The sequence below is a fragment of the Dreissena polymorpha genome, chromosome 3 (assembly GCF_020536995.1).
Source record: "Dreissena polymorpha isolate Duluth1 chromosome 3, UMN_Dpol_1.0, whole genome shotgun sequence".
Classification (NCBI taxonomy): domain Eukaryota; kingdom Metazoa; phylum Mollusca; class Bivalvia; order Myida; family Dreissenidae; genus Dreissena; species Dreissena polymorpha.
Window position 1 is genome coordinate 101,726,832 of NC_068357.1, and position 24,448 is coordinate 101,751,279.

Sequence of the window (24,448 nt, forward strand, 5' to 3'; positions counted from 1 at the left end):
TATCCCGATACATACATTAACACAATGACAATGCATATTTCCTATGCTCTAGCAGATCTGTTGAAAACGTTAGATGTATGAGAGCTTTGAGAAAAATATATTCAATGACAAAAACTATTTTATTTGGAACAAGCATACAATGGGAACTCACGGCTCAAAAAGAGACCACTTCAATGAAACGTTTTCTACATTAAAGTCTGGTTGATGAAAGCGCGAATGCAAAGTTCCTTAATTACATTCGCTATTATTTATCTCGGAGTGCTTTTGTAATGGCACTAAATGTATTATAACGAAATACTGCTTAATAAAACGATAATACGAGTACAAAGTGATTTTATTTGTTTTCCTTCTGGAAGTATAATGTCACATGTAAATTCAAATAAGTCCAAACGCCAAACATACGTACTTTACGGTAATTGATGCCGATGTGTCTAGCCGCTAAGTGGACTGTACAATCAACTTTCTATAACGGTGAACAAAAAAAGTGCTGCATAAATATATTGCAAATTTTGGGAACATTTGCTAAATGAGTTAACGCGAATGCGTAATGGCAAAGGATTTTAAGAACGTTTAACACAAAATCGTCATAAATTACTCGGAAGTCATGAACATCGATAGTATTATTTTGATTTTATTGGTAACTCTATTAACGATTGTATCGCCTTCCTATATAGAGAGGCCGGAAGGAGGATGCACGGAAAAAACGATAGCACAGAACGTGTATCTGTACTCGTGTAGCGGCGAACACGTCCAATGGATTCCGAAGTTAGGCGCCGAGCAGCGGAGTGTTTACGGACTTGTTATGACCAACGCCACGTCTTTTACACAAATCAATGCAACCTCTCTACTCGGATTCACTGCGTTAGTGGAGTTGTTTGTGAGCAATACTGGTCTTTCGGAAATCGAACTCGGAGCGTTCCAGCACGCAAAACGCTTACAGAAACTTGTACTGCTTGACAACAAACTAACGCGACTGCCACCCGGTGTTTTCGACGGCCCAGATCGTTTAAGATATCTGGACTTGACAGGAAATCGTCTGTCGACCATTGACGGCATATTGTTCGGACATCCTTACATTGAAATGCTTATGTTAGACAACAACCGACTCACGTCTATTTCTCTACAAGACGAGACGGGATTTTTCAATTTACATCATATTAGCATCCGAAACAACTCTCTACTACACGGTAACTTTTCCAACTTGTCTGCGCTGAAGACCCTTCACCTTTCCCACAACCGTTTAACGAGTATCGACGGGAGCTTCCTCGGTCTGTCCTCTCTTGTTGAACTTGAACTGGATCATAATCTTCTTAAAAAGTTTCACCAGGATGCCTTCGTAGAATCGCCTGCACTCGAACACTTAAAATTAGGGTTCAACCACCTTGATGAAATTGAGCCCGGGGCCTTCAGAAACAATCTGGATCTGATAACGTTGCATTGTGCCCATAATAGGCTGATGTCCGTCAATAATATTCTTCCACTGGACCACACGAAGTTCCAAGTTTTAAATATGTCACACAATCTGCTGGCACACTTCCCACGTTTCTTACCTAGGTCGACGTCTTTCCTGCAGCTATCGTCAAACAGCATTAAATCAATTACAAGCATGGACACGGAGCATTATATCAACGTGACCGCACTTGTATTGGATGGCAACGCGTTGACGACCGTCGAGAGAGGCGCGTTAGCACAGATGGTGTCGCTACGTCACGTGATTCTACACAACAACTCACTGACCGTGTTTCCGGTTCCAATGCCTATGTCTGTTAAGCAAGTTCTTCTCGACAACAACAACATAAACGAGATCCCCGCAGACGTCTTTGCGTCAGGGACGGAATTAGACGTGTTGTCCATCGTGGACAATAACGTTTCGACGATTCCCATGAACATGTTTAGACCCATTAGGAATATTTCCCAGATACATTTGGGAGGCAACCCTATAACGGAACTTAAAGGCAACACGTTCTTGTTTTCTAATGATGTTCAAGTGTTGTCAATGAATCGATTAAATCTTACGGCCATACACGCGGACTGCTTCCAAGGATTAAAAGACGTACTCACGCTAGACCTGTCTTTCGTTCAAGTCGACGCGTCAAGGATACATGGTCACATTTTTAGTAAAGTACCGAAATTGCAAAACCTTATAATCCAAGAGAGTCCGGAATTAGCGAAGTACTTTATACAGTCAATTGCTGCCGGCGACTTCAGCCTGGATAATCTAAAACACTTGAATCTACGAAACAATAAACTGAACAGTATTGGCGATGTTAACATTATTCTAAGTATTGCCGGAAGTCTCCAGAGTATTGATCTCCATGGAAACATTTTTGACTGTGATGAAAACTTAGACGTATTAAGTCTCAAAATCTTGGCTGGCGATCACGTTGTTTTCCGATCATTCGCGTGCAAATCGACGTTAGAAACGAACGTTCGTAATCTGGGTGACGTTCGTAGTGAGGACATATACAGGCACGTTATGGAGCTGCTGTCTGCAAGCGTCTCTAACAGCACAGAGGATCCAGCCGTGGTAAGCACCACCGTGTACCGCAACAACGATGACGTTTTTGACAACGATTGGGGATATTTTGATATATACGACTCACAAGAACACGGCGATTACAAAGACATTGATCTGGATAAAATCGCTATTACCGCGGCTTTTTACGAAACGACCCATAGGGAAGACGATGAAACTCCGGATTACGACGACCCGACAAAAAGGTCCACTTACCCCATATCCTACCATAGTACTAGCATACAATCCCACGAGCGTATTACATATGAAGTCAGCAAAGTAACAAAACAAACAACAACGTTAAAAGCACCGATCGGACCAACCCAAGTGACACCTCTCGACGATGTAACAGTCATTGCAAATCAGTCTAAAGTAAATTCGAGTTTCAAGACGATTGGCATTTCAATCGGTACCGCTTTGTGCGTTATCATAATTATGCTGCTAATAGCGCTGGTTGTTTTCAAATACTGTCTAAAACGCCATCCAGTTCGCCAGCAAAACTGTGCGGAGTATAAACTGAACGGCAAGCGTTACGTTATCAAAAGCGGGGCTGCCAGCACCGCTCCTATCGCAAAACCGGAAACCAAGGTCCACCGGAAGTTGAGTCGCGCAGAACGCGGTTCGACAACGTCGCGGGCAAGCGAGGACATCACCAACCAAGTCGACACCACAATGAAAGTGTACACACTAGACGTTGACGTTGATTGACTGACACGACCCATTTGTAAAGGTTATACATGAAGGAACATTCGGATATAATATTTTTTCGCACCTGTAAAAAAGTGTTTTGTTGCAAGGTCTTTTGATATTTAATGCAACGGTGTAAATACTGGAAGGCATGTGTATTAAAGCGACATTTTATTATACTGACATATATCGACATCATCAAATACCACTATTCGTATATTCAAACATGTCAAAAAGGTCTTAATATTTGCGAATGAGACAATTGTGATCCTGTACTTTGCATAAAACGGTCAAAGTGTTCCCATTCTCTCAAAAGATTTTGATCGAATATAGTTGCTTATAATACTTTTAATAATATTAGTGCATAGCGAATTTACATGTAAAAGATGACAAATGAGATCATATTCTTCAAATAAGTGCTTGATTTGTTTTATTAATTATAATCGTTGTGCCCCTGAAGTTTTAAAGCGTGTACACATATCATTACTTATTAAAGTGTAACAACTATTTAAAAAAAAACATTATTTGAGTGAATAATATTTTTAGTGTGAGCGTTAGCTCACACTAATGTTACAGACCATATGTTGCAAATCAGTATCTGCTTAGAAGCCTTAGGTACGGTATGGAAAGACAACCGCTGCCTGTTGCAGCAGACGACAAATGGAAAGATAACCACCACATTTGCCTGTTTATAGTTCACCACTGGTACACTGCAGAGGGTTTATATGACTAATAGTGTTTAACGGCTTGTAAGACTAGATTGGCCAGTCTAGTGTTTATCATTGAAATCTGTACATATTGGCTGCTTTCAGGGAAAACGGGGCTTAATGCATGTCAAATAAGATTAGCCTGTGCATACTGATTAGCATGTGCAATGCGCACAAGCTAATCAAGGACGACATTTTACAACAGCGAACACCTATAGTGCCTCCAGCGCTTTGATATTATTCTGTTATCAGTAGTGCGTTCAGTTACAGCGAACGTTCGCTATAGTTCGCGAACGGTCGCGAACGTTCTCTATTGAACGCTCGGTTCGCCGCGAACGTTCGCGAACCGAAGCGAACCCTCTCGGGAGGTAGTTCGCTATAGTTCGCTAGCGAAACCAAGATGGCGGTCATATAAGTTGTCGTTGTTGTTCAGTGTAACTTCGATATTTTTTCTTTTTTGTGTAGTACATAAAATGAGTTGACTTATAAACAAAGTGTATAGGAGGTTTTGGTGATTCCGATAATGACGTCAAGTTTGCGCATGCTCAAATTTTGGCCGTCAACACTGCGGCCATTCTTCTATTGTTTGCGTTTGATGAACCGCATCGTGATAAGGTTTCAATTATATTCGCGACCCTTTTTAAGAACAACACAATACTCAGAAATTGAAATTCTTTTAGATTAAATAGAATCCAATGAACGAACACAAATAAGGACGAAAACAAACAACAAATTGATTGATTTTATGTAATCAACATAAAGAAACTGATTTGAACCTATATGTCTGTAAAAAATTACCTTGTTACAGATTAACTAAATCCTCTTGATACATGTAAATGTTTAATTTAATTGTTCACACCAATTTTGACACTCTTTATTTCAGCATTTTTAACCACCCAGTGTTTAATTGCCCCTTTGTTCATCACAAACCGATTATCTCGATATGATCGGATACTGTCCAGACAATTACTAAGAAAACAGGGTGTCATAAACCCAGGGACCTATACTTGTATGTCTCTGTATGGGGTCATTAACCGCAGGTGTCTGGTCATTAAACACAATTTTTGATACCTCCATGTCATCTCTTGGCATATTTAGCCAAAAACTTAACAGTTGCTTTAATAAAATATTTGAACATATTTAAAAAATAGACGTACATTTGTCCGAAATGGATCAACAGGACTATTAAGTATATATATTAGCCAGCTTAAACATAACAATAATAATAACAATACATTTAAAATATTGTACAAATTTACTGCTACACAATTAACGTATTTAACGGGTACCTGCAAATATAACGTGTAAAGATCGTGCGTTACTGCAGTGTTCGAAACATCATCGTGAAAACAAGCAATCGCGTTTGATCATAATATGGATATAAAATACTTGGGTATAATAAATGTATAGATTTATGGTATAATAAAATGCCAGATTTTTATCGCTCATTATCACTACAAAAGAGTTGTCAATATACATGTACATTCAAAGACAGTTCAATTCGCAAAATATGCATGTGTTTTTTTCCATTTGAATGCTAAAATTGATTAATATTTTCATTAAATGTAAATGTAAACGAAACGAAAATTCATTCAATGTAAAAGAAAATTACAACTACATTTGAAGATTGTAATGTATTTCGCTATTTTAGGGCTTTGTTTTATAATTAATTCAATGCACCTCTTACACTAAATTTCGATCGCTAATAAAAAATAAAACTATCGCATCCACACCACTTTTAATTATAATAAAATTATTATAGGTTTTATTACTTTTGACATATCTTTTATTTAAGTCTATAAAAGAATACGGGTATTTATAGTTTTGTATTATGAAATTGTCAGTATTAAGTCTTCCGACGACCTTTCCTCTGATAAAATGTTGTTATTCGCAATTTCCTCCATCAAAATCGCAATCAATTTTCTGGGAGCCGCCATCTTGAAACGTTCGCGCCGAACTTATCGTTCAATAAGACCGAATCGGAAACGAACGATCATTGGCGAACGTTCGCTGTAACTGAACGCACTACAGATATCATGCGTGTTCACATAGACAAATTATTCCTTAAGTTCAATTTGGTACGTATTAAGTTCAAGAAGAGCTGTGTGCATGACCGCACATCTTACTCATACTAGTATGTTAATTACTTGGCGCAAGTGACGAGTTATTACTTTTTAGTGTGAGCGTTAGCTCACAGTAATGTGACAGACCATATTTTGCAAATCAGTATGTGCTTAGAAGCCTTAAGTACGGTAAGAACCGCAACTCACTATGCTAGGACGGATTACCTCCCCTGTCTGCGCTGCAGAGACAAATGCTTCTACTCTACTTCTGCAGCGAGTGTATATTCCAGCTTGTAAGACGACATTGGCCAGTCTAGTGTTTATCATTGAAATGTGTACATATTGGCTGCTCTCAGGGAAAACGTGGCTTAATTCATGTCAAATAAGATTAGCCTGTGCACACTGATTAGCCTGTGCAATGCGCACTAGCTAATTAAGGACGACAACAGCGAACAACTTCAGTGCCTTCAGCGCTTTGATTTTGTTTCTTGTTAGTTTTAAACATAGCTTCAATGCGTACAATATATCCGTTTTAATTGCACTCTGAAACAACGTCACACTTCTTCTGGTATAAATGCATAATAGAAAATGTTTATGGTATAATGTTTTATGTAAGAAATGAGCATCAAGTGAACCGGTATTTTAAATTTTTAACAATTTGACCAAATTACATTTTCCGAGAGAAAAAACTAGATATAAAAACAATTGTATTAAAACAATTGAAAGCAACACCAATGCCTACGAACTATTAAAATTCCTGTTTAACATTTAGTTTAATTTGGCTCTTAAAGTAGTCGAATCCCGGCGACGATTACTTAACTTTTGGTTGCTGATATCATAAGCATATTAGATAGTTTTAAATGTAATAGTTGTGTTAAAAAATGCATTTAGTGAAAGGTCTTAAGAATTCAAACTTCATTTCAAAATGTGAGTATGTGTCTTATGTGTTACATTGTAAAAATGGGCCTTAATAAACTGAAAAATATATGCAAACTATACGCAATATCGTGTCAGTGTTTTTTATGCGTTGAAAGCTATCTTTTTGGCCATTTTCTAAAGAAACCACCACATTTTACCGAATAACATAATTGTTTAATCTCCTTATGTCTTAAGTTATATATATTGGTGTATATATTGATATATGTTTTGAACTTTTGTTATATAATAATAACGGTCAGTCAATGACCATTTAACCACATCATATGTTTTGTTTATTACTTCCACCCAGTGCATAAATGCAAACTATACGCAATATCGTATCAGTGTTTTTTATGGTGAAAGGAACGGCAATCAGATAGACTTTAACCTATCTACAGAAAAATCGGATCAGCTTGGCTATATTCCCTGTAAACAATGACGGAATCATACGAAGTTTAACGATCTTTAATTATGCGCATTCAGATGCCATGCGGATGTACAAAGAGAACAAAGGAAAAAATTTTGTTTTACCCACTTCCCACCCCAATCTCCTCACAAATCAGCACTTGCCTGCAGGAAATAAATTGTTTTGTTGTACCTAGTACATTTTGTAATACCTTTTGGAAGGCCATTTTCTAAAGAAACCTCCACATTTTACCGAATAACATAATTGTTCAATCTCCTTATGTCTTAAGTTATATATATTGGTGTATATATTGATATATGTTTTGAACTTTTGTTATATAATAATAACGGCCACTCAATGACCATTTGACCACAGCATATGTTTTGTTTGTTACTTCCACCCAGTGCATAAATGCTTTTATTATTATCTGTTGTTGATTCGAAGCGCTCCAGTGTTCATGTGTTTTTATTTTGTCAATATTAAAAGGACTTGCATACTTACATGTAAATAAAACCATGCTCCAAAACCACTATGCATTGAAGTGATGTGGTGTATGCGATCCACATGAATGCACGTTACGAAATAATGACCTTCAATTTTGAATTGCGTATAAACAAACATTGTGCAGGATGTAGCTCGCGAATATCTTAAACATGTGAATATATTGAAAAAGACTAGTTCAGTTTAATTTACGATTCGTGCAGGACATGGGTAACAGGAGTAGTAGGAAGAAAAAACAGACATCTGGATCCAAAAAAGGAAAGAGATTCGGAACCGACGGTGGGAACTGCTTTTTTTAAAACTGTTTTTAACTATGCTAATTCGTGTTTGCATCGTATAAAATAGGCCGTTTGAAATGATGAGTTTCAAAGACAAGTAATACGGTGAATCGTTTTTGCTATATGCACATGAAATAATCGTTCACAATTGAGAATATGATTTATAATTGACCAAAAATCATCTTCTACTGACTACGCTAAGTATTTATCAGGTAAATATGTTCTTATTTTAATGACGTTTACGATCGATGAAATAGATGCGGGGAAACTACGTTCTTAAGACTTAGTGTGTTGTTGTTCTGGTTACATGTGTTTACTTAAATTGAGAGTTCGATTGTGCCTAAAGTTTTATTCTAATGGGGACATTATTCTTGCCTGCGTCCACAAAATCATTACTAGACGCCTCTTAAGAAAGACAGTGTCCGATATGTGTTCGAACTCGTGGTACCTCGGTCTAAAATCGGACTATTTTTATGCTTTGGTTTAAACCGCTAAGGAAGTTTCATTTTATATCATCAGACTTATTAGGGACTCTCAAATACGACTACTTTTAAAATTATGTATCCATTCAAGTTATCTCTTTTAAACTTGGTTACAGGTAAATTCAGCACGATGTATGGGAGCAATCGTTCAGACAGCCTCTCAGGAGGTGACTATGGATTTGCCGATTATAATTCACGCAGCGGGCGCAAAACATGTGGTACATTTGCAAAAAACGCTGGTAACACTGCTGGTTACTTAGACGCTGATTTGGGCCATGGCAAGGGCGGTGGCGATTGCAGTAGTTGTAGTTGGCGAGTAACGCACGAAAACCATGGCGGAGATAGAGATGGCGACGGCATTGGTGGAAGCGGTGGTGGTGGGCCGGAAACGCACGGTAACCCAGGCGTTGGTGGTAGTGGTGGAAGCGGTGCTGATCAAACTCATGTAGACGGCGGTGTTGGCGGAGGTAGTGGTGGTAGTGGGCGCGGTGATCATCATAACAATGTAGGCAGTAGCGGAGGCGGTGGTGGTATCGGGCTCAGCCACGTAGGAGGGGGTGGTGGCGGAATTGATAACTGCCATGTAGGTGGCGGTGACGGCAGTTACGGCGGTGGTGGCGGTGGGCACAGTGCTGATCATAGCCATATCGGAGTTGGTGATGGCGGTTTTGGCGGTGTCGGTTGTGGTGGGCGTGGTGCTGCGTGTGGCGCTTGCGGTGGTGGCGGCTTTGGTGGCGGTGGCGGCGGTTGTCACGGTGGCGGCGGTTTTCACGGTGATTACGATTAAATATGTAAAGATGCTGCAAAACGAAAATATGAACAACCAATACAACACAATTCTGTATTAAGTTATACCAGACTTAACATGTAAAACTGTGTAAGTTACTGGCAAATATGTATGTGCCTTTAGAACTGAAAAAAGCTTAGATAGGCCCACCATGTTCAAGAGAACCGAGAAGGTCCGTTTGCCGTAGTTATGTGACTGAACATTCACAACATATGTTGATACTTATGAATCAAAGCGCTGAAGGCACTGACATTGTTCGCTATTGCATGATCTTAGAAGAAACTCATTTTTCAAAATTATGTTATAGCTTTTCAAATCGCAAGTTTGAAATGAACACAACCCATTCAGATTTATAAATAGATTGTCTTAACGCACATGTCGAGATGTGTGTGCACTGATTATCCTCATATTTATGTTATAGAGATAACTTAGACAAAATAACAACACGTCTGTTGTTTTTTTTACTTTCTGAAAGCATTAGAAATATGATGAAAATGGTATAATGAGAACCAGTTAATATAAAATAAAATTTGCAATCACCATCATATTAAAGGAATATTGTTGGAATATCGAATACCTGTCACACTAAGAATATAATTTCATGATGGAAATTCCCTTTACAAACTTTGTTTGACACCATATACAATTCAAAATAGTATACAATAAGATAATTGATGAAAATAAATATAAAAGATAAATCTGCGAGCAGTAGTTAATACTCACGAATTAGGTAGTCATAAAGCGCTGTTTACCCTTACTTTGTTGTTGATGCATTACGTGTTACCCTAGTAGTTCACATGGTGTCAACCAGTCTCTTACCTTTACATTGGTATAGAACACTCGTGCGCTTTTTTGGCGTAGCGGTTTTCCCAGCTTTTCGCCTTAATGACCTCTACATAACGCCAGCAGACACGAATGAATATATTCGAATATTGTATAAGCTGATTCGAGAGAAATCCCCTGAAATTTGGCTGCATCACTGTGTCTGGGCGCAACGTAAAGGATGCAACACTGTTCAATGTAAGGAATTCCGGACTACTCTCTGCGTGTTCAAACGACACATAGACACAAATTGTGGCCCAGTTAAAATTACGCGTTTAAATCCATCTCGCAGAATTGCAGCGTCTGTACTCGATCACTAAATCCTCAGGGGATAACATAATTGACTATCGATAAGCACAGTTTTGCTTTCGAAACGCCATAAGACCCATTTTCGCAAGACGCGGCTATGAATGTGTGATTTGAATGTTTCGAAAGAAAACAGCGTGTTAAATATCAACATACGATATATTTCGATGGTGGAAAAATAAACTCATAATAAGCCATGTGAGGCCACATATGATATGAACTTCTTCTGAGATCATGCAATTAGTCTAATTTGTATCTACTAACATTAATGTGTGGTTTGACTATAATAACACACATTTCATGCGGTGAATATGCGACTAACGAGTGAAAAAACACACTTAATAGTTTAACTTTTGTTTTCAATTTAATTATTTAGAAATGTAAATTTCAAACTTTATTTCACAGTCAGCATTTTCGCAACTTATGTTCAACGTTTCATAAATTGAAAACTATGAATATAAACAAGCTTAACCTTATACTATTGCGTTGGTATCATCCGTGCAATTGAGAATACATGAAACATAACAAATTTAACACCGCTTTTCTTAGCAAGCAATATCAACGAGGTTACGCAACAGGCTCATTATAGTGTATTGGACCCTTTGATCAGCAGTAGTTTTATTTTCCCGCATCTATTAATAGCCTCAGATAATGAATAACCTGTGCTGAGAAAAAATACCACGTGATTAAGACGCAGCAGATAGTGGACTATTTTAATCATTAATAAACATTCTCTTCCGCGACACGTATTCTTCTAACATTGTTTATTGATACTTTTCTATCTACGCTCCGTTCACAAATATTCCATTTAACACGCTATTCACATATGTTTCCTTTTGTGGATATTTATAGTTGACCTCTGGCATAAATTATACAACTCTTTTTTCGGCATCGATGCGGCACTTATCAGGTTTGTCGTAGTTAAGAAAACTGGCTTGAAACGCGTGGTATTAACCTTAGTTGTTCGCAAGCGATTAACTAAAAGGCAAACTTTATATCAAATTATATGCATAAAAACTAATTGTATATAAAGTGGATTTGAACATATTTATATCAGTTAATATTTACAACAGTTGACACACATAGGTTAATATTTTAGGATTGACGCGGTAGCGTAACTAGTATAGCTCGATCTTTTCCTCGATGATACAGTTGCATACATAATGACGGTCACTTCAATTTAAATATACGGCTATGAACACATGTTGAATGTAAATCAACTTAGGAAAATAATTTTAATCAGATAAGATAAAGTTGAGAAGAAGCAGGTAATACAAATTAAATCTATAAAGTGGATAATAAAACATGCATGGGTGAAATCTGCCTCTTTCTGATCAACAGCGTCACAATAACGCTTAAAACAACAACAAACAACGCAAAAATTTAGTTTAGGACAGAGCTGTTATATTGGGAGCCGTACCAGGGTAGAAAATATAAGATTTCGTAACCCACTTAAACGCCTTTTTGCCCTCTCCTATGCTGGGATCAGAAAATCAGCTGAGTTCAATGAAACAGTCCACTGATGAAATCTTAATCAAGTGCGAGAGTAACAAAGCAGTAACAAATTGTGTGTGAACAAAACACAGGAATTTGAAGAGGGAAGAATTTCCTTGTCATTGGCCTGTAAAGTATGTTTCCTGACCCTTTACGTTATAAGCCATTATTTGATTAGTTTAAGTTTCTCTATAGCACATATTTGTACAAAGGTAGAATTGTTAAGACATACATGGGTATGTCATGCTTTCTGAAGTAAAAAGCAACCAGGCTGTTTATTGAGGTACGAAACGGTGTAACTTTCATTTCGCACGTTTTATTATACCTTTTACCGGCACTCGAATTTACATCAAAAGATTGGGGGTGATATCATTTGTCGAATCAATATGAATAATTATGGCGCATCGCATTAAAACGAAATGAAATTGAATCAATTCCTATTGGTCCATCAATTCCTAATTCCGGAAATACAAGTAGGATCAATATTTGCTGTGTGGTTTCTTGAGGATAACTTTTAGACCTATTATTATATGAATATTATGTAATTTATCATGTCTACTTGGTTTGTTAAAATACTATCATTTATAAGACTCGGAGTACTTAATTCAATGTGTAATGTCAGCATTAACTAAAGGATCAATGTTACAACATAATGCCAATTAAGTGCCGGATTAAGCACCATTGATGCTCATAGGCAGTGACACGTTTGTGGCCCACGGATTTTCGATATACATGTATAAAAAATCAAATATAAAAGTCAACTATATTTGAATATTCAATCATTTATCCGATATATAATTTAAGTGTTAACGCGCGAATGATTGTTCTTTAATTACCGAGAAAACAACGTGTTGTGTGATATAGTACCGCGAAAATATCGGGTTGAATGCTTAGTATGTAAATAATTTTTTATTTCGTCATGGTCTCATAGGACCCCTAAAAGTCGGGGGCCCATAGGCAGTTGCCTACTCTTCTAATGGGTGATCCGTGTCCATGCATAAAACGCAATCGACCGTGTAAGTATTCGATTAAATAATAAAATAGTGAAAAATTACAATTATTCTGATAACTTATTTTGTCGATGGTTTAACTATGAGGAAAGACATTTTTTTCGCAAGGGCCATGATTTACTTACCAAAATTTTAGATTAACAAAAGAATAAACAACACAAAAATGCTTAGAGACCTAAAAGAACCAATAGAGTTTACATATATAATTAGATGGCAACCAATGGTGGTAACTATAATGGCATTAATATAATGTTCTTAATGAACACTGATATGTATTTAGATGTGTAAAATGTTCTGCTGTAAAATGCATACATTTTCTTAAAGAACAACATCGATTTAAGAATGTTATTGTTTTTAGAATTAGTAGTTTAACGGGCAAGGACGTTGATTGATTATTTGTGTCACTTTTTTTTATATAACTATAGACATACCAATCCCTATGCAACTTGTTTTTTTTGTCACTTGTCATCTATTTGCGCGATGCTGTCCATGAACTTTTAAGCATCAGAAACCCCTCGGCATATGCTATACCACATGTATACAAATACCTCAAGACACGTAACATCATTATCTTGTTACTAATTGCGCTCCATATTCTCGCATTATATGTTCGTTCTCCGTGAAAAATACGATTTTGCCTGCATACAGTTAAGCTTAATGTTTCCTTTTTCCCGGCCTTAAGGAAATAAGCTATAGAATGGTTCCCAATAAACTTATTCAAACCATAATTTTTATTAAACAAAACCCTTCTTATATGTATTGCCTGCCTCCCGATTATTTTTGGATCTTTCGATACCCTATTATAATTATTATCCTAATAAATCAAACTACGGTTGTATAAAAAATGATTTCTTCAAAACATTAAAGACGGCATCTGTATTTTCGCCCCGGGATTTTCGCAGTATCGCTATTTCCGCGGTATTTCAATTGCGCCTTCTACGTGCTGTTTACATGAGTGAGTTCGTGGCCAAATGTTACGGAATACTGTTAGTGCCATCGTGGTTAGTTATTAAAATCCAGAGGGCGAGAATGCGAGAACGCGATAGTGCAATGGCGACAATGCGATGACGACAGTGCGATAGTACGATGGCGAGAATGCGAAAACGCGATAGTACGATGACGACAATGCGATAGTGCGATTACGACAGTGCGACAATACGATGGCGACAGTGCGATAGTACGATGGCGACAATGCGATAGTGCGATTATACGATGACGACAGTGCGACAATACGATGGCGACAGTGCGATAGAACGATGGCGACAATGCGACAGTGCGATTACGACAGTGCGACAATACGATGGCGACAGTTCAATAGTACGATGGCGACAATGCGATAGTGCGATAATACGATGACGACAATGCGATAATGCGATGAGGACAGTGCGACAATCCGATGACGACGGTGCGACAATACGATGGCGACAGTGCGATAGTACGATGGCGACAATGCGAGAATGCCAGAACGCGATAGTACGATGGCGACAATGCGACAATACGACGACGACAGTGCGACAATAGGATGGCGAGAATGCGATAGTACGATGGCGACAATACGATGATACGATGGCGACAGCAGTAAGCACGATATGACTATCGCATTGTCTCCATCGTACTATCGCACTGTCGCCATCGTATTGTCGCACTGTCGCATTGTCGTCCTTGTGCAATCGCGTTCTCGCATTCTCGCCATCGTACTATCGCATTGTCGCCATCGTATTGTCGCACTGTCGTCATCGTATTGTCGCCATCGTACTATCGCGTTCTTGCGTTCTCGCGTTGTCGCATTCTCGCCCACTGGATTTTAATGATACAATGTCACTAACGGTATTCCGTAAAATGTCAATTTGCTCTCAGAAAGCAGTTTTACATGTGACCTGGGTAGTTGTGGTTGTATAAAATCGATCAGAAACACGTTTTTTTTCTCCAGAATATTTAACTATATTCTACGGTGGCATAGAGGTGACATTCACTCCTCTTTTTTTTAAATTGCACTCCTCTTTTTCTGTCTCGTGGCCACGACTTAGTAACTCGTGGCCACGAGTAAGCTATGTAGTGGCCACGAGATAGAAAAAAGAGGAGTGCAAAACTAAATAAAAGAGGAGTGCAATTAAAAAAAGAGCGGTGCAGTAAAAAAAGGAAGGGTGCATTAAACAAAAGAGGAGAGAATTTCGAGATCTCGAGATCCCGAATTAGCTCACTCGTGGCCACGAGTTAGTCAGCCAATCAAATACTATATTGTTCCCTCAAATTAATCAACCAATGAAAACGTCCTAAAGGCAATGCTCTGATATAACATAACATACTACTATTAGTACTACTATTACTACTACTACTACTACTGCTGCTGTTGTTGTTGCTGCTGTTGCTACTACTACTACTACTACTACTACTACTACTACTACTACTACTACTACTACTACTACTACTACTACTACTACTACTACTACTACTACTACTACAACTACTACTACTACTACTACTACTACTTCTATTTCTACTACTACTACTACTACTACTACTACTACTACTACTTCTACTACTACTACTACTGCTACTACTGCTACTACTGATACTACTATTACTTCTTCTACTACTACTACTACTAATGCTGGATTCTACCCCTGAATGCTCATAAGTATTGCATTTTACAGGGTCCTTTTCACGTTTTGGTAAATTGACAAAATAAAAGTTGTTTAAGATTCGCAAATTTTCGTTGTAGTTATGATATTTGTGAGGAAACAGTAATACTGAAAATTTACCATGCTCTAAAATATCTATTATATGCATCTTTTGACGATTTGAAATCCTGAAAATTATAAAGCGTTGCAACGCGAAACGATTGAATAATTTGGAAAGTTCTGTTGTTGTCGTTATATTTTGCGAAACTACGAGGATTGCTTATATAAAGCAAAAATATATCCTTCATAGCATGAGCACGGATGGCCGAGTGGTCAACGTTGAAGACTTTTACTCCAGGACTCCACGTGTCAGTGGTTCCAGCCCAGTTGATGGTTACTTTTCTTTTTTTTAAATTTATTCTTGTTTTTTACTGGAAATTTTTAGGTCAATTGTTTAAATTTATCAATATAAAGCATTTAATGACAAACTTCAATACATGCAAAAATCTGTGAAAAGGCCCCTTTAATGCAGGATTATTAATTATATACTTTATTTGCAACAAATAGTGAGGGTAAGAAGCTTTACATTATACAATCATTTGCATTCCAAAAACTTTCAGATTGTTCAAAATCAACTAAATCATGACATTTACAAAAACGTCTGCATCAGTTATCAAAGCTTATTATTTGTGTTGATTTTCCTTTTTAAGATGCTGTTCTGCCAGGCGCTGGGCATCACACAAGCAATTCATTAGGTAAAAATGACAGTTTGGGTTTTCAGAAATCAACAAAAGATGGGTTCCTGAACAATCAAAGTTTCCAAGGTATACATTTTTCAAGCCATGGTGCTCTTGTTTATTGGTTCTGGTTGTTAACTTGGATGGACCATACGTGAACTTTTATCGAACTGTGAAGATTCTATACATGTCTGCCTGTAAACAAAAATCAGCTAAGGCATTATAAAGATTTTATGTGCCAACATATTGTCAATGGATTGCTAATGTTAACAACTTGAAGGCAATTTACATGTTGACGAAATACGATAGTTCCCATTCAAATTTTGTCTGTATGTCGATCAGTGCCTGCAAATTAATGGTTAACTAATAATAAACAAGAAATATCGTTAAAAAGATATACGGCTTTGATTGTGGTCGATTGTGATGAACGATAAAAAGTTGCATCTATGAGATCAAAGATAGTGAATGCCTTTTTTTCTGCGCGGTGCTTCTATAGCTGCAACAAACGCAAATCAATTACGGGGTGTTTCGCCAGATTTCGTGGCTTATTCCGCTTATAAGATATTATCGATCAGATATGTATATTTAGAAAAACACAAGAAGAATGAAAATAAATGAAAGCATATAGGGCAGCCGGCAACAAACGAATCATCAATACATATTTAAACTATTTATACGCGCGTTCTTCGAACAGATCTGTTTTAGTGGTTGTCGGACATTGTTATTTGCCTGTGCTCATGTTTTTAACACAATAATGTCCATATATTTGGTACAATACATGGTTATTAAATAAGCTTCTGCCCGTAAAAAATGTAGCACCAATTATTATATTATTCATTGAGTTGTGAACCTCGTGGAAAATTTTGGCTTCGGTGCATTGCTGAGAGACACCATATTGTATATACGTACGCCATGGCAATATATAAGACAATAAACGAAATATTTTGCTCGGAAAAAAAGTTCGCTACACTGAAATTGTTTGAAAAAAACACCTTAAGTTACTAGCTATCGAAAAACGCTGATGTATCTCGGAAGCCGACGTAAGTGGCCTATATCCTTTATGCGAATTATATAAAACATGTATTTCCCAATCGTAAGAGGGCGGGGCGATGATTGAAGGTCAGTGCGCATGCGCTTTAAAGCGTAAGAGTACCTGCCATGTTGAAAACAAAATTCTGTGATTACTATTAACATTTAAGGACTTTGCTGTTATAAGGCACAGTTTGACGAATTGCTCTAGCATTTACATAAACACTTTGATTAGCACATTCCTGAAGGTGATTGTCCGAGCAACAAAACTGACATTTTTCAGTGAATTTGAATGATGTCCCTTTCGCGTGACAAATCAAGTCTATTGACAAGTTGACATTTTTAGAATTTTATTCAGGTGAGTTTATTATCAGTTACTGGATGTATCTATGCCTATTAAGGTGCATATTGCAAAAACAACAACGGCTGAGCCACTGAATAACATTATTGTATCAATTGTTGTGTATGTTTGTTGGAGCCATCGACTGATTGATATTTTTCTACAACTTATTTGACTTTCGGTTTTTGTTCTGTAAAAAAACATAATGAAATATTCATGTTGAGCTCATATAAATAAAAAGCTAAAGGCGTCATGTCAACTGTAACAAAAATTGTAATTTTGTTTTGATTTGTTGCCTTACCAAGCTGTTAGACTGCATTTTTCATACTTGCAAGAAAGAGAGAAGGATGATGATGAACCTCATTTGTCAGATTTGCCCTCTTATAGCTGATATGGGTATAGTAAAACCCTTTAATCTCGTGGGTCGGTTTATCTTTTGGTGTATATATACCCCAAAACAAATTGCGATACCTATTCATTAAATCCGCAATAAAACAACTAGTATTGGTCCTCTTCACAGTATCTAGCCTTTAACAAAAACCCTACAAGAAGTGCTGCAAAATTAATGTTTTTTCAAGTTTTAGAAATTGTAATTTATTTTATGGTTATCAATGGCTATTACAACAATCATTCTCATGATTTCCGGTGTTCGTTGGAAAGTAGGTCATATTTATTCCAGGGTGATGCTATGATTTTTATGCTCCCTGTAGGGTGGCATATAGCAGTTCAACTGTCTGTCAGTCAGTATGTGTGTATGTCAGTCTTTTCGTCTGTCCGAAAAAACTTTAACATTGGCCATAACTTTTTCACTATTGAAGATAGCAACTTGATATTTGGCATGTATGTGTACAGTACACTCCACGCGTTTTCCCCAATTTCCATCCATACTCCGCGGTGATTGACCTGGAGGGAGATTAAGAAAATCCCGTCAAACGCGGCGTTTGCATGATTTTGGACGCGGCGGTTAACGATCGGCAAAACTGATAAGCCGTCGCGGCGACCCTCTGCGTTGGAAACGCGGGGGAAACTCCGCGTTTTACGAGATAACGATCAATTTAATTTTGTTTGACTTCCTGATTTTCAAATAAAATTATATTTATTACAAATACATACATTTACATGTAGTATAATATTTACAATTAAAAAAAACAACCAAGATAGATCGATCCCGACGTAGTTGAAGAAGTAGTAGTTGTTGTATAGAAAACTCGTTGATTTACGACAAACAAAACGTCGTCTTGAACTAATACTAACCAATTAATATAAACACAGTTTGCAACATTGTTTTTATTTTGATAATTTAATCCAAAGTTTTTATGTTAGCAGGTGATTTTCTATACTGAACATGTAAACAAATGACCAAGGACCCTAAAAATCTCGCAAATCTGTGTGAATTGACAGTTTGACGTAATCAAAGAAAAGCCGCTTCCTGTGTAAAGGCATAACTTACTCAAGTAAACACGTTCAACGAATGCATAAGGAATGGTTTTAATTGTCGGAACAAAGTAAATTCTCTGCTCGCTAATGCATTTATTAACCAGGTTTTCCGAAGGAAAAAACTGGTTATTAGATTGGCGAATGCGGGCGGGCGGGCTGGCTGGCTGGCGGGCGGGCGGAACAAGCTTGTCCGAGCCATAACTATGTCGTTCATTGTCATATTTTAAAATCATTTGGCACATTTGTTCACCATCATTGGACGGTGTGTCGCGCGAAATAATTACGTCGATATCTCCAAGGTCAAGGTCACACTTTGAGTTCAAAGGTCAAAATTGGCAATAAATGAGCTTGTCTGGGCCATAACTATGTCATTCATTGTGAGATTTTACAATCATTTGGCACATTTGTTCACCATCATGGGACGGTGTGTCGCACGAAAGAATCACGTCAATATCTCCAATGTCAAGGTCACCACAACTTAAAATAGATTTATTTTGAAACAAACTTACAAAGGGGGTTAATTTTGTTTGTTCATTTCAAAAGTTCAGTTTGAGTTGTCTCCCTTAATCAGATTTTTTTTCACAATGAAAACCTGGTTTTGTGACAATTTTGTCCCTTGTTTTCTCTTTGAAGTTAGGTTATTCCATTGATTGCTAAAAGAAGGTGGTAACTATTGAGTTGATAGTTGCATTTAATATTCACAGTTGTATTCTTGTTGCGTCGACATTCAAAACAATGTTTACCAGTAATTATGGACCAAATCGGCAGAGTGACATTCACACATGTTAATCCCTTTTGTCAAAACACCGCAGACAGCAGTCTACACAATAGGTCAGTAGACAAGCTTTGCGTGTTTTCATAACGTCAAACACTTAAAATCCAGTTCCGCCCAGATGTCTTCTTTAATAAGTTTACAGTACAATTACTGTTAAAATAATTACTCTACTAAAATACCATAACGATAAAGATTCGGCCTGTATGATTTGAAATGATTATGGAGGAAATATCAACTTATTCGCGATATAATTTTGTTAAAAAATACCAAAGAAACTTTTAACCGAAATCAACAAAATTCAATGTTCTCTGCGCTATAAAGTTTGTATAAAAAAATCAATACACGCACGCTTTGCAGGAGTATACCTTGTACATTGCAGCATAATTTTCGCGCGCTTTTGTCGGGAAATATACATGATGACTTTATATTGGAAGCATATGTAAACGTCGTGTTAACATTAAAAATCGTAGTGTGTTTCGGATTACTAATTATTATTCTCATTTGGAAATTTTGCGGAACATTTATTCTTGTCTTATATGTGTTATGATTTAAATATTAATAATTTGTCAAATGTCTTATATTCATTCATATTGTAGACGTACCTGTGAATTTATACGTATTAATTTTCTATACAATTATCTTTTTTTATACATGTACTACAGTATTTAAACAATTTATTATAACAATGTTTTTATTTTTGGCATGCCCAGTAGCACACTGCTAACGCGGTGTTGCGCGTCGGTCACTGATAAGAACGGAAATTGTCTGCATTTACCGACTAGGCTAAAGTAATACACGCCGCGGGAATTAGCGAACGCGGCGTTACGCCGAGCGTTTTATCGAGTTCACCTTGCTCTCTCAACGCTGCGTGAACACTCGCTAGCAGAAAAAAACCCGCGGAGGGAGCGCGTTTTGGGGGGAAAACGCATGGAGTGTACTGTATCTCATGGAGCTGAACATTTTGAGTGGTGAAAGGTGAAGGTAAAGGTCATCCTTCAAGGTCAAATGTCAAATTTATGGTGTCTGTCCGTCCGAAAACTTTAACATTGGCCATAATTTTTTCAATTTTGAAGATAGCAACTTGATATTTGGCATGCAAGTGTATCTCATGAAGCTGCACATTTTGAGTGGTGGAAATTTCAAAGCAGCGTTCTCATGATTAAGCTGCACATTTTGAGTGGTGGAAGTTCAAAGTCAAGGTCATCCTTCAAGGTCAAAGTCATCCTTCAAGGTCAAAGGTCAACAAAAAAAACAAAAAAAAATCAAAGCAGCATTATCATGAAGCTGCACATTTTGAGTGGTGGAAGTTCAAGGCCAAGGTCATCCTTCAAGGTCGAAGGTAAAAAAAACAAAACATTTTAAAAGCGGCATTCTCATGAAGCTGCACATTTTGAGTGGTGGAAATTTTTTTTCAAAAAATTTCAAAGCGGCGCAATAGGGGGCATTGTGTTTCTGACGAACACATCTCTTGTTAATTACGTACCACACAATTATGTTAGTTTGTTTATGGATTAATAGTAGCTTTATCAAATGTTTTATATCATATGCCGCTTATTTTTTAATTAAATGTTAAAATATTTTACGAACATCATTAGCAAGAGTTTTGTTAATTAGTTATTATCAATGGATACTGACACTGGGTTATTCATGCATGACTTATTAACAACCCCGGGAATCTTCCCTGCTTTGATGGCTATTCTCTGCTACCAGTCGGCTAAGGAGTTTTGTCAAGGGCAGGCTTGGAGAAATTGCCGGTCCTGACCGGCAGATTTCCATTTGGTCAGACAGGTTTAACAAGAATGTCGGTCCTGGCTACCGGCAAAATGTGAAATGAATGCAAACAAATAATATTTTTTTCAAAGTTGAAAATTCGAAGAGCAAACCCCTTTCTACATCATGAAAATGAAATCGCGTATTGTTTTGATGTTTGCAATAAGTTTGTTACGTACAATAAGCAAATCCGACTGGTTTCACAACACCTACTTTAAACTCAGTCGCAAAATCGGCAACTGCGTTCTAACAAAAAAGATCTTGATAGCTTTGACATATTTTTCAAGTAGATAAGGACATTAAAATATGCCTGGGACTACCATAGGCCTTAAAAATAGAGAGAAGTGACTTCTCCTTTTTTCCGAAACAGGGAGAAGTTTGGAAAGTCAGGGAGGCGTTTGTGCGAACAATAGCAAAAACAAAACATGTTCATTTCACAACTTTTATTAATTCTATCATTATACTATGTTTATTTGTAAAAGTCAATAAATTATCATTGAAATCTACTTCATCATGACACATTATTTGGCCTACATGACACATTTAAGTCATTTAACACATTTAAGTAATTTAAGATATGTACCAGTAGCCCTTTTCATCACATTTATCGTCATTAGGGCTGCAACAATATATCGGTATATATCGCAATACGCAATCCGCATATTGTATTGCGATATGATTTTCATCATACCGGTATGAAAATTTTACAAAAATTCATTCACATTTCGTCCAGAAAAGCCATCCGAAATAATGATAAAAAGGTAAACAAAGCAAAGCAGTGTAAATTATTTTTTACGTAAAAATAGCATTCTAAAAAGTGTATTATACAGAGTAGCGTTGTTACATGGGAGCATTCATTCGATGCTTTTGAACAGATTATCGTTGAATTAATTGCGCACAGCTGTAAATGTTTCGTTCGATTCTGATTTGAGCATTATTTGTAATCCGAATTTCGGAAACACGCTTCCAAATTTGAATGCTAACGCGACAATAAAAATTATAGCGTCAAATAAAAAGTGCTTTATCCTTTGTCTCAATAAAAAGCGCGCGAAAATTATACAGACATGACGTAGAACAACGCATGGAAAGTATGGGTGTATTTTGTGTTGTATAAAAACGGGAACATCACGTCAGCTGAATTGCGCGTGTTCAGTGGAAAAAACGCCCCGGTTGGACATTATTTCATCACATCTTTAAATAGTAACAATTGAAAAAATGTATTTGATACTTAAGAAAATTTGCGAATGTTTGTGTTTCTTATTATTCTTGAGCACATTTATAGTAAATATTTACCAGAATTTACTTTAAAATTGGAATTTATGGGATTATCGGGTATTTGGCAAGTTATAATTTTGGTACAAGTTAGCAATATATTGCGATATATTGCAATACGGGTTTTTGAACTGACAATATATTGCAATACGGTTTTTGGCGTATTGTTGCAGCACTAATCGTCATTATATTACCATCATCCCTATGACTGCTTTTGTAACAAAACACAATCGTAATGCATAGAACATCTAGTATATCTATTACTGTTTATCCAAATACTATACATGTCCGAAATATGTACACTTAAGAATGCCTTACCTGCTTAACTTTAAAAATTCCAAATTTTCCTTGTTTTTATCTGGTTTAACAAACCTTATCCAATGTTTGTTAAATCCAGTTATTGCTTTCTCCATTATTTAATCACCATTTCTTGTAATTTGAATGGCCAGCCTTGAATTGAACGCGGGTTGAATGTTATATGTCAATATGTCCGCCATTTGCAATGTCGAAGGTCATGACGTAGCAATTTAATTTTTCCTCGGATCTAATCGAGGAAATGTTTTCTCAATGTTTATGTGCAGTATTATGACTTGTTAGTATAAAAAATAAACTGTTATTCCAGTTTAAATAAGACGGGTGTTTAATACTCGTAATTATCGGTAGATTAACAAACTGACAAAACTCGCTGGACTTAGTAGTGGATCTATGTAATTAAAAGACCTTTGATCAATTTTGTTAGTCTATAATTATTTTTGCCGACTTTCTTTAACCGTGCCGTCTGCAAAAACACCTGCAATTATTGTATGGTCAATAAATTATAATCACGTTATCATTACAGTGCTCCAGCTAGGCCTAAATAGAAGGGCGCCCCACCCTGCCCTCCTGAACCTCTGCCCTGAGCTTCCATATTATGATGATTAATAAATCTCTTATTAAAATACATTGTGATTAATTTATTCCTCATTGTAGTCATTAAATTTGAATTGTTTAATGTCGATGGGAATAATTTATTCTTACAATCATTAATAACATATAAATTAACATGCATGAGGAAGCATTATAGAAACGCCCATGCGCTCGAAAGTGCCCTTTTGACAAAATACTGCGCGTCCAAAGTGCCCTTTTGACAAAAAAAAAACCCTGCCCTTTTCGAATCCTAGCTGCAGCACTGCATTAGACAACTTACGGCACGCGCCAAGAGGCACTAGTGTGTTGTAATAGCAACCAATATTAAGGGACTGCTTTGTCACGGTCAATTAACGTTCCGTGCGGGGGGTAAATTGTGTAACCGTTAGATAAACAACATTCAATAAACTTGCTAATCGCCTGCGGGCGGTAGCACGCATTGGCAATAATAATCGGGCGGCTTGATTTTCGCTTTTCCGGTCTTGTTTACTGAAAAAATCAGACGACTTGATCTTCGCTTTTCTGGGCTCGTATGGCGATATCACGCGCTTTAGTGCGAAATAATAGCTCTAGTCGCCCGTAGGG

General features: G+C 37.0%; 3 protein-coding genes across 4 annotated transcripts in view; all 3 read left to right on the top strand.

The window, feature by feature from the left end:
- The first annotated feature begins 447 nt into the window (after positions 1–447).
- On the top strand, positions 448–3,619 carry LOC127870798 (slit homolog 2 protein-like). Its single transcript, XM_052413288.1, has one exon. The coding sequence runs from the start codon at positions 605–607 to the stop codon at positions 3,221–3,223; it is 2,619 nt and encodes an 872-aa protein (XP_052269248.1). The 5' UTR covers positions 448–604; the 3' UTR covers positions 3,224–3,619.
- A 4,297-nt stretch (positions 3,620–7,916) lies between these two features.
- LOC127873904 (loricrin-like) lies at positions 7,917–10,948 on the top strand. Its single transcript, XM_052418014.1, has 2 exons — positions 7,917–8,076; positions 8,674–10,948. The coding sequence occupies exons 1-2, from the start codon at positions 8,004–8,006 to the stop codon at positions 9,342–9,344; spliced, it is 744 nt and encodes a 247-aa protein (XP_052273974.1). The 5' UTR covers positions 7,917–8,003; the 3' UTR covers positions 9,345–10,948.
- A 6,497-nt stretch (positions 10,949–17,445) lies between these two features.
- Positions 17,446–24,448, top strand: part of LOC127872902 (protein numb-like) — a 78,638-nt gene continuing 71,635 nt past the window's right edge. The window contains exon 1 of one of the 2 annotated variants that reach the window (XM_052416409.1): positions 17,446–17,721. The gene's annotated coding sequence lies outside the window, so the exon portion shown is untranslated. The remainder of the gene's footprint in view (positions 17,722–24,448) is intronic. The other variant, XM_052416410.1, reaches the window with a different exon arrangement.